The 18134-nt window shown below is 32.4% G+C and overlaps 1 protein-coding gene across 7 annotated transcripts; it reads right to left on the minus strand.

Moving 5' to 3' along the window:
* Window positions 1-678: 678 nt before the first annotated feature.
* Window positions 679-17949, minus strand: Pten (phosphatase and tensin-like protein). Of its 7 annotated transcripts, none has more exons than XM_036361860.2 (11): window positions 17333-17943; window positions 14370-14411; window positions 13695-14311; window positions 13465-13634; window positions 13246-13390; window positions 12974-13161; window positions 12805-12909; window positions 11819-11969; window positions 11632-11741; window positions 8483-9896; window positions 679-1880 (listed from the first exon to the last, which is right to left on the minus strand). In XM_036361860.2, the coding sequence occupies exons 3-11, from the start codon at window positions 14059-14061 to the stop codon at window positions 1378-1380; spliced, it is 3153 nt and encodes a 1050-aa protein (XP_036217753.2). In that variant the 5' UTR covers window positions 14062-14311; window positions 14370-14411; window positions 17333-17943; the 3' UTR covers window positions 679-1377. The 7 variants fall into 7 exon arrangements, with proteins under 7 accessions (XP_036217753.2, XP_036217750.2, XP_036217749.2 ...); XM_036361857.2 differs by lacking the exon at window positions 679-1880 and having other exon boundaries at window positions 2681-9896; window positions 17333-17741; window positions 17893-17922; XM_036361856.2 differs by lacking the exon at window positions 679-1880 and having other exon boundaries at window positions 2681-9896; window positions 17333-17741; window positions 17897-17920.
* Window positions 17950-18134: the final 185 nt, after the last annotated feature.

The following is an 18134-nucleotide window of genomic DNA, read 5'->3' on the forward strand; positions in this document are numbered from 1 at the left end:
TGATAAATAATGTATTATATGGGCTAGCAGTATGTACAAACATTTTTTGTGTGTGTCTATGTTTTTAATTGTAATTTTAAGTTGATTCACACATACCTACATATTTATATGAAATTTAATGTCTTTATTGTACGCTTTATTAAATCTTAATAGCTAAATATCAATGTTCACTATTAATTTCATTGTATTTCTTTTTTTTTTTTGTTTTGTTTTTTTATGTTTCTTCCTAAATTCAATGCTGCCTGCTGCACTCAGTTTAGCCGTGTTTCGGTAACTGACTTAATAATTCATTTATTCCTGTTTACTTGTTTTTTATTTTGTTTCTCATGAATAGACGGTTACGTTGCATACTTCTCCCTTAAATACATTTTCCCTCAATTTTGCTTCAGTTTTTTCTCCTCGCTACATATATAAAATCCTGTGACATCTACTGATTTTCAATTGATTTCAATTTTTTATACTTCTTGTGGCAATAACTTATGTATGCCACATAAATGCTGCATTTGGTTACACTAATATACTAGTAACATTCACATTTTTTTTGCGTTCAATACATGCATTCATTTTAATATTTATATAATACGATAATTTCGATTTATATACGCATCACATTTACTGCTCATTAACATTTCAAATGTTTTCTGTCTTATTATTTCAGTTTTTGTTTCTTTGTATGTGTCTGTGTTGAGTGTGTGTGGGTGTGTTTTTTTTTTATTGAGAGTTGACCTCTACTTTGCTCATTGTTTATTTTCTTCTTATTAATTTAACATTATAGGTTTCGCCTACATTTCGTATTAGCTCAAAGGATGGTAAATAAGTTTATTTGAAAGCGTTTGTTTTACTTTTCTCATTTTATGTTTTTTCGTTTGTTTGTTTCTTGTTCATATAGTACAAATACACAGATAAAGCTTTTACTATACATATACATACATACATTTTCCAGCTTTATTTAGTATCTACTAACTGCTTCCTAACTTTCACCTGGCATAACGTATTAACATTGACGATTTAGAAATCTAGTGCCCGTTGTTGTTGTTCATTTTTTTTTGTCTTTCTTGTTTTTTGAGTTAATAATATTAGTTTTAATACGAATTTGTTGTATGTAATTGTTATGCTTAATTAAATGTACACAAATGCAATTGTTGATTGGCTGGCTCGCGTTTCTATGTGCAACATACTTTGTGTGAATAATATATAACTGCTTTTCGGTCCACATTCGAACGTCTGAAATATTTATCATTAACGCGTTCTTTGAGTTCTAAACAAATTTTTAGGCTACATTCACATTTGCAACTGGCAATCATTAGTGCATGCGGTTTGTTGCCTGCTTCCCGGTTTACGTTTATGGCGCGAAGCTTTCAAAACTGTTTGGCTGACTTAAGTGGTTTCTCGACGCGTACGTGTACGCGGATTTTTCAAACCATTAGCAGTGTTGGTTTGACAGCGCTTGAGAAAAATACCAACACATGTTGTGTCACCATTATCATTCTCATATTCAGCGTTGGCAATGTCGTCGTCACCATCAACATTAATACTAATATCATTCACGCTTTCCTCCATAATATCCTCCTCGATTAGTTGATAGTCCGCCGTATATCTATGTCTGCTGGTATGAGGAGTTTTGACATCGCTTGTACGTTGGCTGTCATCATTGCTGCTGCTATTACTTTCGCTGGTGTCACCGTTGGTGCTGTTGTTATGTTTATACGTATAGTAATCACTATTCATATTCGTAGTATTTGTATGCAAAATTTGTTGCTCCGCTGAAGACGCATTGCTATTGTTAACGTTATTACGTCCGTTGCCTTGACTCTGGAGTAATGCTTCCACACCAACGGTATTTATTTCACGATGACTAATGTGCGAATTAATGTTGGCAGCTGTAAAAGAGTATTTCAAATTGTTGTTTTTTTGGTGTTTTCAGGTTTTATATTTTAAGTGACGTACGCAGAGCTATCACAAAGTTTCGTTAAAATCAAGTGCATACAAATTTAAGAAAACACTCAAAAATTTATACGAACTAAAAATGATTTACGCAAAGAAAGTGAGCAAAAATAATCAATTTTATGTCATCGCCTTGTCTCAAGCAAATCTCCCCTAAAGCTGAAAACTTATATAATGTTGCGGCTGAATAACTTTCATTCAAGTTTAATATTGTGTAGAAAACAAAGAGGCAACGAAGTTTGTAACACCCAGAATATATATAAATCATCAGCATAACGAGCCATGTCCGTCTGTCTGTCTGTATATGGTAAATACACACTAGTCCAATTTTAAAGATAAGCACAAGTTCTTTCCTACTCAAGAAACTGATCATTTGTCGGAATCGCCGATAGCTGTCATACAAGCTGAACGATCAAAATAAAGTTCTTGTATGGAAAACTTTTTTATTTGACAAGTTATCTTCATGAAATTTGGAACAGATTTTTCAGTTCGGACCACGATACCATATTGCTGTCTTATAAACTGAACGATTTAAATCAAGTTCTTATATAGAAACTTTTTTGTGAGATTAGCTAAGGTGCAACCGAAGTTAACGTTTTTTCTTGTTTTTGTATAAAACATGTCAATTGTTTAATATGCAGCAGTGTTCTGCGAGTCAACACTTATACACGTTTCGTCAGTTTGTCTTGTTTAAGCAGTGCTAAAACAAAAAATCCTTCCTAAACAAAAACAAAAATTATTAGTTTTACACAGTAGTAGTAGTATGCATTTCGTTCTTTTTCTCTTAAATAAAAATTTTTAATATTTTATTTTTTACGCAGAAAAAATAAAAATTTCATAGAAACAAAAATCTAAAAAAAATTAACAGATCTTTATATGTACTTATACTTATGGTTTTCATACGTGTATATACACATGTGTTTATTACTTATATTTTAATATAACTCAAATATTTTTCAATTTTCCAATTGTTCTTTTAATATTTTTAATTTTAATCATTAACAAATTATATAAGTAATTCAATTACTTTCACTTGAGAACTTGACACTTAACGTACACATAAACTAAACCTATACTAATTGTGTTTGTTGTTATTGAAGTTTCGAAAAATAAGCAAAAAAAAAACATTGATTTAAATCAAATTAAGCAAAACGTTATACAAGCATATGTTTTTGTATAAAATAGCGAATTAAAATTAAAATAAATATAATTTGTAATATATAGCAAACTTATGTACATATATTTTTAGTTTTATATATACTTGTATATATATATTAATTAAAACAAAATATTATAGATTTTAAAAAGAAACTACTAAATTTAACAAAACGTATTTTGTGCTTGCTGCGCCTCTACAACGATTGCGTTACGTTCGATAAAAAACATGTTGCTTGCATTTTCGCTTCAATTTTCACTTTCCATGTGAATAATTTTTGTTTTTCATTACAAATTACAGTATCAAATTAAATAATATTATTTAAAAAAATCTTTATAGCTACCAAATAACAAAATTAAAATCAATACATTATAAATCGTAATATACAAAAATAATATTTTTACACTTAAATCGAATCGCAAGTAATTAATTACATTACATTAACTCAAAAGAAAAAAATATATGTATATATTTACGTACATTTAATCATAGTTTATTTTATTTATTTTTTATTTATAAAATAAGTTTTTAACTTATTACGTGCATGTGTCTGTGTGTGTGTGTGTGTGTTTGTTATGTTTAATTAAGGTATACGCTTTTAGTGGTGGTTGCTTTTATATGCATACTTTTGTACGTATATATGTATCTACAAAGGTTATTTATCCTTATGAGTCGACTGAACAGTATGTAATGTTGCATAGACGCATTATTTTACTTTCTATTTGTATGTTAAGTTATAGCGCATATGGTCCGTGTAAGTACCCAGTTGAAAATGTAAGTTAAATAAAAATAAAACCATATTAACTAATATGAGTTTTAATATTTTCCTTACAGAATCATTTTTTATGATTTTTTTCTTAGGTAAAAAATTAAAAAAAAAAATTAATTTAAAATATTTATTATGGTGAACCACATGGCAATAAAACATTTTTTACGAGTTTTTTTTTATTAAAAAACAAAATTAGAATAAATAAAAAATTAACTGCTACATATGACACTGGTAACAAATATGTGTAACTAATATATTATAAACGAATTCGAAAATTTTAGTTACTAAATTTTTAAGCACATTTAATATAAAATTTATTTTATTTAACTGCAGAATAATAACGACTGCATTTCTTTAACAATTGTTCTCCACTAAAACACAATTTAGTTAATGTGCAATACAAATTCACACTGAGCACCTACAGACCATGTGTGTTATTTTTTCTATTTTCAGTATTAAGTATATTGTATGCAGTTTAAGAAAATCGCAGTGCGACATACATAGATACGTTTTGTAAACCGCATTTTCGCTAATTTGGTTTTATTTTTTTTTATTATTTGCTATGCGGTTCACAACTAATGTACACACATAAATTAAATTTGAGCAATGGCTATAATAAAATTATATGATTAATTAATTTCTGTTTTAAAAGTGAAAAAAACGGAGAATTTCGGCGGCGTGCGAACGTAAAAACTAACAATTTCACCAACCAACGAACGAACGATCAAGTTGCTGCTGTTACTTACGCACATACACCTATGCTCATTCAAAAAGGATTGCGCGGTTGAGCAGTTCTTGGTGGGCAACTGCAGGGGATTGACCTACTGGCACAGACGCTGAGCCATTTTTAAATACCAATACGTGTACTGGGAGCACACACTGTATTTTTTTGTTAAGGTTTGTTTCTTCACTGTGCTTAATTTTATTATATTTATTAACACTTAAATAATTTGAAAAGAAATGTTAAGCGGCTTTGGAAGAATTCTATAAGCGCGTTAAAAAGTCCACGTTCATTTTTAACATACACATTAAAGCATATTTGTAGTATGCGTTTTTATTAAATTTGCTGATAAATATATATATATATATTTATGGTATATCAAGGAATATTTAGTACATGTGCTAAACACAATGTTAAAGAATATGCAGTTTTGTAGTGTTTTCATTTTAAGCACAAAAGTATTTATAAAACTAACTAATAAAATTAAAATGTTTTATTTCAAACCGTCGTATATTTATTATTTTAAAATTTATTGTTAAATTGGTTTATGAACGTATATAATTATTTAAAGTTTGTTTTTGGGTATATTCAAATATTTATGTATGTATGTTTTTTTGTAAATAGGTAAAGTGTGTGTTAACGACAAACCGTTGTTTAATTCCATTTAATCCAGTATATGTATGTATGTATATATATGTAAATTGAAGGGTATTTGAATAGGTTAACTCTTTTTAACTATTAAGAATAAGTTTTGTTAAGAAATTGTTTTGCTTCTTCGACACTTTGCTTGAACGGGCAATGGTAGTGTAGGGATTTAGTACTGGTAGTGTTGATTAAATATACTTTGTTGCCTTAGTTATTGACAACCTAAAGAAAACTACATTCAAATGTAAGCAATTACTTAACTAATTTTAATAATAATAAAAAAATAGAACACCAGCGAATATTAATCCGTTCTGTACATTTATTATTTATACGAGAAGTCGTATGAGATCTTGATATTTATATGTATATATACCATATACACATATTTGTATATATATAAATATTATTTTATGTATGTAAGAATAATAAAAATAAATTGTGGTGGAAACACCGAAAAGGCGATTGCTGATGTTTTCAAATGTCCAAACAGAATTTTTTTCATTGCATTTGTATTTGGTTCCAAATACAGTATAACGCAAGACATAGCAATGGATAATGATGTGCAAGAAACGTGCAGTGCACAAGCTGCAATAAATTGGACGCAGTTTTGGAGCACAGAAACGAAAAGTAAGTAAGATCATTCAAAGTAACAAATCAACGCGGTTTACTCAAATTACTTGACAGTAGAGAATAAACATTTTGACTGCATAACTAATCTACAATCGTAAAAAAAACTGTATTTTAGCAAAGTCGCAAATACAACTCCACTCTATCGTTAACTTGCAAAAGCCAGTTTCTATTCTTTCGTTAACTATATTCAAAAACACGTTGAAAAAAAATTAAAAACATTGCAATCGCAAGACCACCCTGCTCTGCGGCCATCAATGTTTAGAATTGTTCGCGTTATCAGTGGAAGTAACACCTTCCAGCGTTGTTGTTGGGTTTAACGCTATACCTGGAAACACTGATGCTGTAGACAATAAAGCGCAATTTTCGTCTGCAACAAAATTTGACTGGTGTGCAGCAGCAGTTATAATGGGTGTAGGCGTTTTAGAGCTTTGCTCATGACACTTACTTGACACTTCATTTTCCAACTCGCTATTATTAGCTGCAGTGTGCATAGATAAGTTATTAAGCTCATTTTGCACATTGAGAAATTCGAATGGATAATGTTTTGGTTCAACACTATCAATAACATCGTCACCAATACCAGTTGTCAATTTTGGCGTGAAAGAAACGCTTGAAGCCGTTGTAGCGCCATCTTCAATACCCTCTTCGATTTCATTAAAAGAATTAAGTTTCGGTGCTAATAGATCACGACTCACGTGACTCTTAGCGCGACCATCGACGATGACACTTTCTTGCATTGCAATAATTTTTTCATCTTCCTCGGTTGTTATAATGGTGACATTCGCGCCAATTGTCATTTCACTAGCATTCAATTGATTTGCAGGCATTTCAACAGCTTCATCTCTATTTTGGTCAGCGTTTTGAACGTTTAAAACATTACCCGCATGCGCATATGTCTCGCATTTTTCTGTCATCTTGTCTTTCGTAACATTAAAACCAATTGCATGTGTTTTAGCTGGCTTGGCTGCAACTACAACCACATTGAGTTGATGCAGCTGATGATGGTTAGTGTGCTGCGGGTGTTCTAGCGATTGTGCATTAATATGCCGCTGCATTTGTACATGCTCACGCTTCATTTGCAAATGTAAATTTCTCTCATTTAAGCTGGTCGCGTAGAGATCATGATGTGTTGCGCTATATGCGCTGGAGCCCGCTATATCAACTAGCGAACGTGGACTTTTACATGGCGAGTTGTTAAAGCTAAGCTGATTATCACAATTTGATGAGTAAAAATCCTCAAAAGTATCACTGCTACCACTACCGCCGTGCACACTGCGTTCAGTGCTGCCACCGACAGTCGACAAGCTGACATTTGATGCCGTTGTCGATTCGGATAACGAAATTTTCGTGCGCGCATCACCGACAACACCATTAACACTCACTATGTGTAAATTAACAGCGGCGGGTTCTGCCGTTAGACTTTCATCTTTCAGCGCATTCTCCACCATCTCACCGTAAATATCATAAGTGCCCACATTAGCTCCTTCACTGTTAATGAAAACACATTTTTCACTCATCAATTTCGGTGGCACTAACAATTGTCGCTTGGGCAACGATGAACCCGGTGTTACTGATACCGTAGTTGATGACATTGACAGCTTACGAGTACGACTACTCACACTACAGTTGCTGTTGCGCCGCATAGCAGTCGTATGTTGTACGAAATTCTCGCAAAATTCTACAGGATTTGCGCGAAAGTGATTCTGTAGCCAATGGGACAATTTTTTCGTATTATTCTTCAATTTATTTTTTAATTTGCGACGCGAAGTGCTTGCCAAACCACTGCAACCGCTCGCTGGCGAGCAGCTCAAAGCTATCATAGCAGCATCGGCGCCAATCGCCGTAGCTGAAGTGCCGTAAGCATTGGATTTTTTGACTGTAATTGCGGCTGAGCTCAGTTCACTACATTTTTTAGCGTTGAATTTTTGTTGAAAAATAGGCTTCTGCGTCCATGAATTGACGACATTGCTCATATGGCCATATTTGCTATTGCCAACAGTTGCATCATGTTTTTTAGACGCAATCAACGCATGTGTTTTACGTGACGCACTAAATGGGCTAGCAGTGTTAGATGACAAATTAGCGGCTACTTCAACACCTGCTACAGTACTAACCCTTACCTCAGTACTGAACTTATTTTCATTTTCATTTTCATTTGACCTAAACACAGCTTCTGTGCCGCCATTCAATTTGACTGCATCGCAACTTGATCGTCGTTCGCTAATGGTAAAATTGTTTTTTTGCAACTTTTCTTTTTCATGAATATGTTCACATTCATATTTTAAATTGGGATGGTTTTCATCATCATCACAACCACAATAACTACAATTATAACTACCACTATTAATGTTTATATTCATATAAAATGTCGAAGGTTGTTGGGAAATGGAAGTGGAAGTGGAAATCTGTTTGGCATGAGTAGTAATAGTAGCAGTAGAAGGTAAAGTTGTATGTGTTACGGTAGTAGTAGTAGAAGTAATATTGGGAAAGTTAGAGTTGGTATTACTGAAAGTAGTAGTAGTACTGTTAGCCGTAGAAGGCTTGGAAGGAGCTAATAGTGTAGATAACTGTAATGCTTTGGGAACAACTGTGTGTGGCATTTTTGGATGGCACTCACCGGACTCCCAGTCTTCTTCTTCGCAATCTTTATCACCACCAGACATTGGCGCCGACGACGACGAGCACGATGTTGTTGATTCCGAAGATGATGTGTGACTACTAATGCTGCTTTTACTGCTGTTGGCGCTAATACAACCGTTCACTTCACCGCCGCTAGTTGAACCATTAGTCTGCATTGTTGTTCTTGTCTCTTCATCTAAACGCCTGACACTGTTTGCGTTACTACCGCCGTGCATTACTGATGGTTGATATATAATATTTTTGTCGCCGCACATTAAGCCCGTTGTTGTTGACGGTACGCCGAATTTCATTATATTGGTGCCTGCGGCGGTCACTATTGTTGAAGTAGTTGCTACATGATTGTGTGTTGTTGTGAATAACGGTTTCATTATCTGTTGTGGCGGCTGCCGCTGATAATGTTGCATTAGTTGTAGTTGTTGTTGTTTATCCGCTGCAGCCATCATGTGCTCCAAATTCACATAAGTATGTTGTGATTGCGTGGCTTGTTGTTGTTGTGAGGGTAGCGCAAATGTGGTTATAGGTGCAGCGCTTAAGCGCGCAATTGGCGTAACGCTTACGTCACAATCGTATACATCACAGTCACCACTTATGTTATTCGCCGGCATATACTGCTGTCTATAGTTAACAGTAATCCGTTCCGCATCATTTTGTTGTGGTTGTAACACATACGCTGTTGTGGGTGCAACATTTATTCGCTCGAATGACGAGATGCGTGCATCGCCATCGCCATAATCATCACAGTCATCACTAACGCTTTTCGCTGCCGTGTAAAGCTGTCTATTATTAACGGATATCCGTTCTTCATGTTGTTGCTGTTGTTGATGTTGTGGGAGTAACGCATATGTATTCGTGGATGCAGCATGTGTTCGCCCCAATGGCATCATGCCGGTATCGCAATTGAACACTTCACAATCACTGCTGCTATTTTTCGCAGTATTGTATATCTGCCTATGGCAAATTTGTGGTTTTTGTTGGTGTTGTAAATGTTGCTGATGCTGATGCTGTATGTATTGAGGACCCACAAGAGAAGCGTCCATGTGGGAAAAGTCTGCGTTTGTTGTATCACCGATACAAAGCTCACCAATGCTGCCACTACCGTTGCCGCCTCCGCCACCACCCACTAACGGACCGCCCAAACTGCTAACCGACGCCGATGCCGATGAGGAGGACTTATGATCACAAATATAATTTAGATCACTACCACTGCTGCTATTCTCTGGCAATTGACAATTGCTGCTGCTGCTGCTTTCGCCCCCGCCACCACTACTCTGATGAGAGAGGCGCGCATTTTGAGACATCCTTTGATTATTCACAACCTGGCTGGCTATGCTACTAACATTCGCTTGTAAGCCAGGTCGCATTGAAGTTTCCGCATAGAATACAAGTTGCACCTGCAAAAAAAAAAAAAAACAGGAAATTAGTTTATATGAAAATACAAAAAAAATTAATATTGAGAGTATGTAAATTACAAAAACTTGGAAAATTATTTTTAGTTACAAAGGTGGATTATACTTTGCATAAGTATATGTATGGTAGTATATCTATACCTTCTGAAAAATTTTGACGCGGACTGACAAAAAAAAAAACAATTTTAAACACGTTCACATGCATATTTGAACACAAATCTTTGTTATCGCCTTCAAATAGTCTCTTTTTGAGCCAATACATTTTGCGAGCATTTATTACAAGCCTCGGCAGGGATCGTCTTTAGCGACTTCTGCGAATTTTGATTTTTTTCCGTCCGGCTCGATTTCGGATTATTTTTGGAGCGCCATTTCCAAGTGGTTGGACGTCTCGTCACCAGTAATAATGCGATGAATTTAGGATTCTCAGCTACGTTGTCAAGCATTTCTTTCCCGACCTCCTTTCGACGTCTTTTTTGTAAAAGATGCATGTCTTTTAGTACGAGTCTAGCTCTTTTCCTTTAACTTTTTCGATGTTATTGTTATTAAGAAATATGGATGAACGATTCGCATGAGGAAAATTTTCGATGACTTCACTCAAATACTTGTGTTCGTGATAATGTACAAAATACATCGGCAAAATTTTTAACGAGAAAATTTCACAAACTCGTTTAATTTTTCCCATAGTAAAAATCACCAGACAAACTTTTCGTGTCGGAACCAAATAGCTGTCAAACACACACTAATTGATATATAGAGATCAAACTTTACACGAAAATAAAAAAAGTTGTACAAATCTTTTTACTAACGAATCGGTTTGCGCGCAGTTTAAATGGACCAATCCGAGTCAAATTTAAAAAGCCTTTTAGGATTTTTACAACTATTCAAAAATTTTCTGTCGGATTATCAAAAATCTAAGCAACATTTATAAAAAAAAAAAAAAAAAAAATCATACCAAAGCTATAACAAAAGCTTCACAGGGACGTTTCTTATAGCAACCATATGTATAACTAATCTGAATCTTCGTGAAGATATTTTATCAAAAAAAAAATTTTTTCCATACAAGAACTAGATTTTAATCAATCAGTTTATATGACAGCTAGATTCTTTTTTCGACAAATGAGTAGTTTTTTGGACAGGCTAAATCGACTCAGCTCGTTACGCTGATCATTTATATATATACTTTATGAGGTCATCCGACGTTTTCTTCTCGGCGTTACAAATTTCGTGGCATACCTAACTCACCCTGTTAAGGGTATAAATATTTTTTCAAATTAACTTAAATTATATAAATAAAAATGTGCTCTAATGTTGTTATTCAACTGCCTCAATAGCATTGCACAAAATATCGGTGAATTATTTTTGCTGTTACAAAAAACAACAATGTAAGTCTAAATAATTCGTAAAAGGAATTGAAATAAAAAATTTTATTATATAAAATTTGTCAGCCTTTAGAAAAACATATACATTTGGTATATTCAAGCACATTTGTAAAATTTAAACCTTTAAGCTATTCTCATCAAACAGGTGGCATTCGGAGAAAAATCCAAAATTAACTTTATATTCTAACATCACAACCAGTGTACATTTGTTACAAGAAATATTTTTTTCTAACTTAATAACTACACTCATTTTTTTTTTGAACAACTTTAATTTAATAATAAAAAACATCCACCACTAGACACACACTACGCTCTAAACAAACAAAAAATAATCAACTCACCTTAAATCCTTCCGAAAAACATTTGTGCTCTTTGTCTTTATGTGCATCATCGATTTCGCATTTATTAAGTGTATACACAAGTTTCGCGTCGTCACCTTCTCCTTCAACGACTGCAAATAATTGGAAAAATCAATTTAATTGATATTAGAATAAGAAAATGTTGTATATGTTATGTATATTAGCTTACCCGCGTCATCGCGCACAAAATATGTATTAAACCAGAAATGGAACAATTTCTTTTTATGCGTCAGCTCTACTTTTATGTCGCCGGCTACACATAAATTTTTAAGATCCAGTGTATGACTTTTTCGAAAATCGATGGGTAACCCCAGCAGATGCTAAACAAAATAAAAAATAATAATCATCAAAGTGAGTAAAAGCAATAAATTAAAAACCTTTGGTGGAATCTATATTAGCTCTATATAATATTTCAAAAGTAAAACTCGAAAAATATGTATCTTGCAGTTGTGTATGCTAATTATTACTAGATTATTAACAACTAATTCGACTTGATATGAAAAATTAAACTTATTCTATATAGGACATATTTCAAATTTAAGTTTTTCTTTTTATTTTATAACCCCGAAAATATTAATTAAAAATTATTTTTACATTTTTAATCACAAATACCGGATTGAGAAAAAAAATGTTTAACCCCAATTATGGATTAAAATAATAAAAATCATCACAAAAACCGGATTAAAAAAATGTTTAGTCCCAAGCATATAATTAGGAATTGAAAAGAAATTGTTTTAAAATTAACATTTTTTCGCGATTGAGAACATCGTGTTCTACAATTTTGAAGTAGAGCTTGCATAGAGCCATTGTATTGAATATATACTTTAGTGCACTGGTCGGCAAACTTACACATTCAAATGATTTATATTAAAGTTTTCGATTTTTACTATTAAATAGAAAAATAAAGTTTTCAATTTTTAATCCCAAACATCTTGACTTAAGAAATTAGATTTTTAATTTTTAAACCCAATATCGGATTTAAATCTGATTCTTGATTTGAAAATTAAATGATCAATTTTTATTAAAATTTCAAGTTTTAATTTCAATTAAAAAACTAATTTTTAATCCAAAATCTGTGAATTAAAATATACGCAACCCTAGTCACCGGGAGTAATTCTGTATATATCTTATTGTACAACAAGCTTCAAAACTAACCTTAACTTTTACAGAACATCCATCGTCTTCCAGCACGGAAATTGAGCAATGCACTGTGCCATAACTGTGCAACAAGTTAGCCTCAGTAAAACGAATTTCACAAAACTAAAATAATTTCATACATATTATTTATATGAGAAAAGAAATAATTAAAAATGCTTAACCATACTTGCAGAATACGCCTTTCATATGGTACACCAGATTGTATTAATTTTGCAAAATACTGAACATAACGCCTTTGCGATGGAATCGTAACACCTTTGAGATCCTTTGTGCGTTTCTCAGCATAACATTCTAAAGCATCTTCGGCAGTTTTCTGCCGTCCACTATACAACATGTAACAACAAATCATTGTACCTATAAAAAAAAAACCAAATTGTTAGATATTTTTCGATTGAAACTGTGTACATAGGTAAGTGGTTAAAATTGTCAGGAAATTACCAGTTCTGCCTTTTCCAGCTTTACAGTGTACGGCGGCTACATTTTTCTTATCTGCTTTCAGCCATGCATCCACGTCCATACAAAATTTTTGTATCAATTCTATTGTTGGTGGGTTATGGTCTTCAAAAGGATAAACAGCAACTCTCTAAAACAAAAAAAGGGTATTAAAAAACTATTTATTGAGGAAACGTTGAGCACATTTTTTGTTATTTCGCTTACTCCATGAAATTTATTGCTATCATAGCTACGCTCAAGGCATAGGTTATAAATTTTATAATGATTCTGATGAACTTCCTGGAGAAACTTGTAAACATCTTCTAAACGATTTCGAAATATACTCTCTATATTATCCGCCGGGTAACCCATAGCAATTATATTGTCGTATATATCTACAAAATATTTAGGAATATGTACACAATTTTTTTTTTTTTTTTTGTTTTGTTACTTACAAGTCAAGTCTAAATTATATCCATTGCCCTTGTAGCGTATACGCTGCTTGCTGACAACATTCCGTAAAACGTTCGTCATGACGGAAAGCGTATTTGCCATCTTATGCTTAAACTTATTAATATTGATACCACTTGATGCGGCACCACAAATCCTTTCGGACTCCCGCAACTTCTCCGTTACCGTCACTTTCGCTGGCGATATTTTTTTGCAAATAAACTTTTGAAATGTCAGTATTCTGCAACTTCTCGGATATTTCGAATAGTATACAAGTTTTTGTTGCTGTTGTAGCTTCGGATATAGCTTTTTTTCTGAATATGCTGTAGGGGCATTTATAAGACTGTTTTGCAGGCCAACTTGTTTGGACATAAATACTTGTTTCTTCGTTACGTCTTATATTTGCTTTAAAACCATAAGATATCATGTGTAATTTATTTTCGATCGTTTATATCGTGTTTCTATTCCAATTTTGTTCATAAAGGCGTTTTCACGTTTAAAATAATGGTTTAATTTGTCGTTGACAATTAAACATCGAGTGTAATTGGGTGGATGCTGTGAGTAATTGTCTCCTAGCTGCCCCAATGGTCCAAATTAGTGGAGCAGTTCAAAGGAACAATCACTATAATATATAAGGTACACATTAAAACCTTTACAATTTCTTACACATTTCTACTTACCTAAAATGGCAAACACGAAATTCGAGTAACAGATCCATTTTTCTAAAAAAATTAAGAAATTATTAGTAGCAATTTCTAATAAGTTTTTCAATTTTAAGTACTCTTAGTGAAATTTTCGCTATGAAAATTCTATTCGAATACATGTGCAATGTAATTATTCAACTACTTCACTTTTTTTGTGGCCTGCAACAAATTAATATAGTTTCTTGTGCATTTTTGATACTGCATATTAATGTTGCTTGTGAAATTATAATTTTTCGAATTCATTTAATTACTTTTATCAATAGTCTTTTAGGAAAATCATACTATTTTGACACATTTAAGGCTAACTAATGCAAATTGTTTTGATGAATTAGGTACAAGTTTAAATGCTAATTTAAAGTTCAGATTTTTATAGCACTTGCTATAGATTAATGCTCTGCTTTATCTTCCGTTTAACACCATATATCATCACCATCTCACAGGTCCTTGTAGAGACCCATTATTTCTGTATAGCTTTTAAACAACAAGGAGCTGGGGGTATAACTACAAAGTTATAATCTGGATGGAGATATATAATTCAAAATTTGTTGCACTCGTGTAAAATAGACACAATCGGCAGAACAAACCAGCAATTTATAAAGTAATCGTAGAAAAAAATTGCACGAATCTGCTATACTCACGGACAAACCAGTGAAACAAACCAACGAATTGAAGTATAAGAAAAGAATTAGAAAATCTGCGAAAATTGCAAAGAGTAATTGAATGTGAACGATGGAAAGGTTGAATCCGATTAACGGAGTTGCCCATTTAACTCAAAATATTTCACATTCTAACATGTACTTCTTTTGACAGGATTCACTAAGGGCTCAGAATACCTTGAACGAAGCAGAATAAATAGCATGGAAGTAGTTTGATTCAATATATTGTCGATATACGAAAAGGTTTCCACATTGCATATATATTAAGCTTCTAAAAACACTACACATTTTGCCATTTTTAAAATTATTGTAATATGAACAGAGCAAGTTATAATTGAAGGTTTTCGTTTTACTTGCCGATTTTCTCCACCTACTACGCGTATGGCGCTCCTCTTTCTTTCTTCAAAAATTTCTTTTATGTACACTTCGCAGTTATTCATTGCTTCATTATCTTGTATTCTGCTGTACACAGCCTTGCACGCACATGATGTACATTGGGGTAGAATCCCTAAATACACTGTTATTGCCATATTATTTAATTTTATGGTAATTTTCAGTAATGTTTTGGTTTTTTTCCCCTTTTATAGATATAAATCTCTAATTTCTATATTTTTTATTACATCGTAATAGTTAATATAATATCATTAGGTGGATTTTTCCGTTTTTATATGTATAAGAATATTTTAATTATAATTATTTATCACCCTGGTTGTTCACAATTATTATATTTTATATATACCTTCTTTTTAATTTTTAATTTGATATCAGTGGAGTATCTCTCGGCAGTAAAAAAAATTTGGCTAAACATTCAAATATTCTATATTAAATATTAGATGCACGAAAAGTCTACAGCCTTCGTTTTTAAGAATCCTAAAATCTATATAATATTATTATCAGGTTAATACAAAAAATTAAATAAAAAAAAGAATCATACAAAACAAAAAGTTACGGTTCAAGGTAATTTCTTATTGTAAAATAAAAATTATATACGAATTTGAAAATATATACAGCGTGACCTCGTAAATTATATACAGAAACAGTGTTCAAAATTCAAAATTTCAAAAGAGCACCGACATTAAAAATGTGAGTTGTAGGGAAATCGCTTTAAAATTTTGAACACTAAAAAATCTGAATAAGATCGGAATAAAAATTTTCGCAGCTACGAAATTTTTGCCCAATCGACTCGACCAACATTCTAAAAAAATTTAATCATATGAATTGAATTCTATTGTATTAAAAAAATATACAAAATCAAAAACAAAACTTTACCAAACCCCCTAGTAAATATATTATATGTAACTGGTGAATTGTTAATATCTCTCTAATTGCGGATGTAAAGAAAATATTTCCTGAGGTGAAATGTATAAAATCTATTTCAACTTAATTTCAGTTAAAATTTTTTTTCATATATTTTACTGCGTTAATTCTTCAATTTTATCGTAATTGTCTGTTAATTTGAACAAAGTATGGTAAATGTATAGCTTAGGTCCCCCAACTAAAGAGGCCTCAAAAATGTAACTTTCGTCGTTTAATGGAACTTTCGTCTTATTTTTATTAAATCTATTATTTTTTAAATTCAAAAAAAAAGTTTTTTTAATTTTTAGAATAAATATGCATTCAAAATAAAAAATTGTGATACATTTAAATTAATTCTTTTATTTTTTCCGCTGCTGAAAGGAGTTGGACCGACCAGGTTTATTTTTTTGAAGCGAGGCCGAAGGCCTGCAGTGCGGAAAGGAGTTCGACGATCTCCGATATTCGTTCATAGATCGCGGCGCAAAAGAAATTGTGACTGAAACATTTCTATAGTTTTTTTCGCAAGGAAATGTTTAGCTCACTGAACTGGTAATTACAGCAAAGTGATCTAAATTCTGCAAAATTTTGCCGTTACAACAACATCAATAAAGTGACTTGAAAAATATGTGCAAAGTGCCTTAAATATGTTTGTAAATATATACATTAATTATTGAAAAAATTCACTTTCCGCTCATGCATTTGTAATATTCGCGTAAAAATAAAACGATTTAAAAAATAAGTTTCATTTTTGAGGCCTTCTTAGTTGGGGGACCTAAACTATACATTAACCCAAAATATATCTTTATTTCACTTCTAACGATAAATAGTTAAATAACATATAATTATCCAAATATATGTAAACAAATTTGGATACCATTATCATAAATTTCAACCAACTCACATGCAGATGGCAACACTTAAGAGTCTACTTTGCTGCACATTGCTTTTATGGATTTTTACTTCAATATTTTAACACATTTAACTTACCGGCCCCTGTTTATAATCGAAGAAAGACTTTACTTTAAATATTCACATGATGTGCTTAGATATTAACAAATTCCAGAAACTGCTACTTTCCTCTGCTTTATTATGACAATGCCACTCAGAAAAATCCACCATCCACAATTGCAACTCTGCTCTATCCCTCATGAACATAAGCCCCAAAAAGAGCTTTGCACAATTTCGAGTTGAGAGCAGTTCACTTCCCACCGATTTTTTGTGCCTTCGCGTGCTTCTTTCTTCATACACACACATACACTAATTGCACACGTTCCTTCTTTGTTCTCTTTACATTTACATTCTTATTATGCTACACACCAGTCACATACATATCGTTCATACATTAGCTTCTTCACGTTATTTATCGCTTCTCTTCTTTCGCGAAGCAAATATAAAACTGTAATAGTAAAACAAAAATTCACTACAATTTTATGCACTTTTTCAAGAATTTTCTGTAAACTTATTGTCTTCATTTATAATATCCCAAGAACTAACTGCGAAGGTCACACTTTCCTTCAATGCGAACCATTTTTTTACGTAGCTATTACCTACACTAGCTAAAAGCTCCTCTGGCTGCTGGTTGCTGGCTGCTACTTCGCTTCCTCAATTTTACTTTATTGCTCCTTCTCAGTAGTTGCCAGACTATATGTGTTTCCAATAATGTACAATGTTTCGCTGGATTTTCTTTAAAAAATTTATCGTCACTTAAAATGCTAAAAATCGTATCATCAAAAGACGGAAAATTATGAGTTTGAAGCTTTAGCTATCAGATATATCCATGTTATAACCT

Source organism: Bactrocera oleae, chromosome 3 (genome assembly GCF_042242935.1).
Source record: "Bactrocera oleae isolate idBacOlea1 chromosome 3, idBacOlea1, whole genome shotgun sequence".
NCBI classification, from domain to species: domain Eukaryota; kingdom Metazoa; phylum Arthropoda; class Insecta; order Diptera; family Tephritidae; genus Bactrocera; species Bactrocera oleae.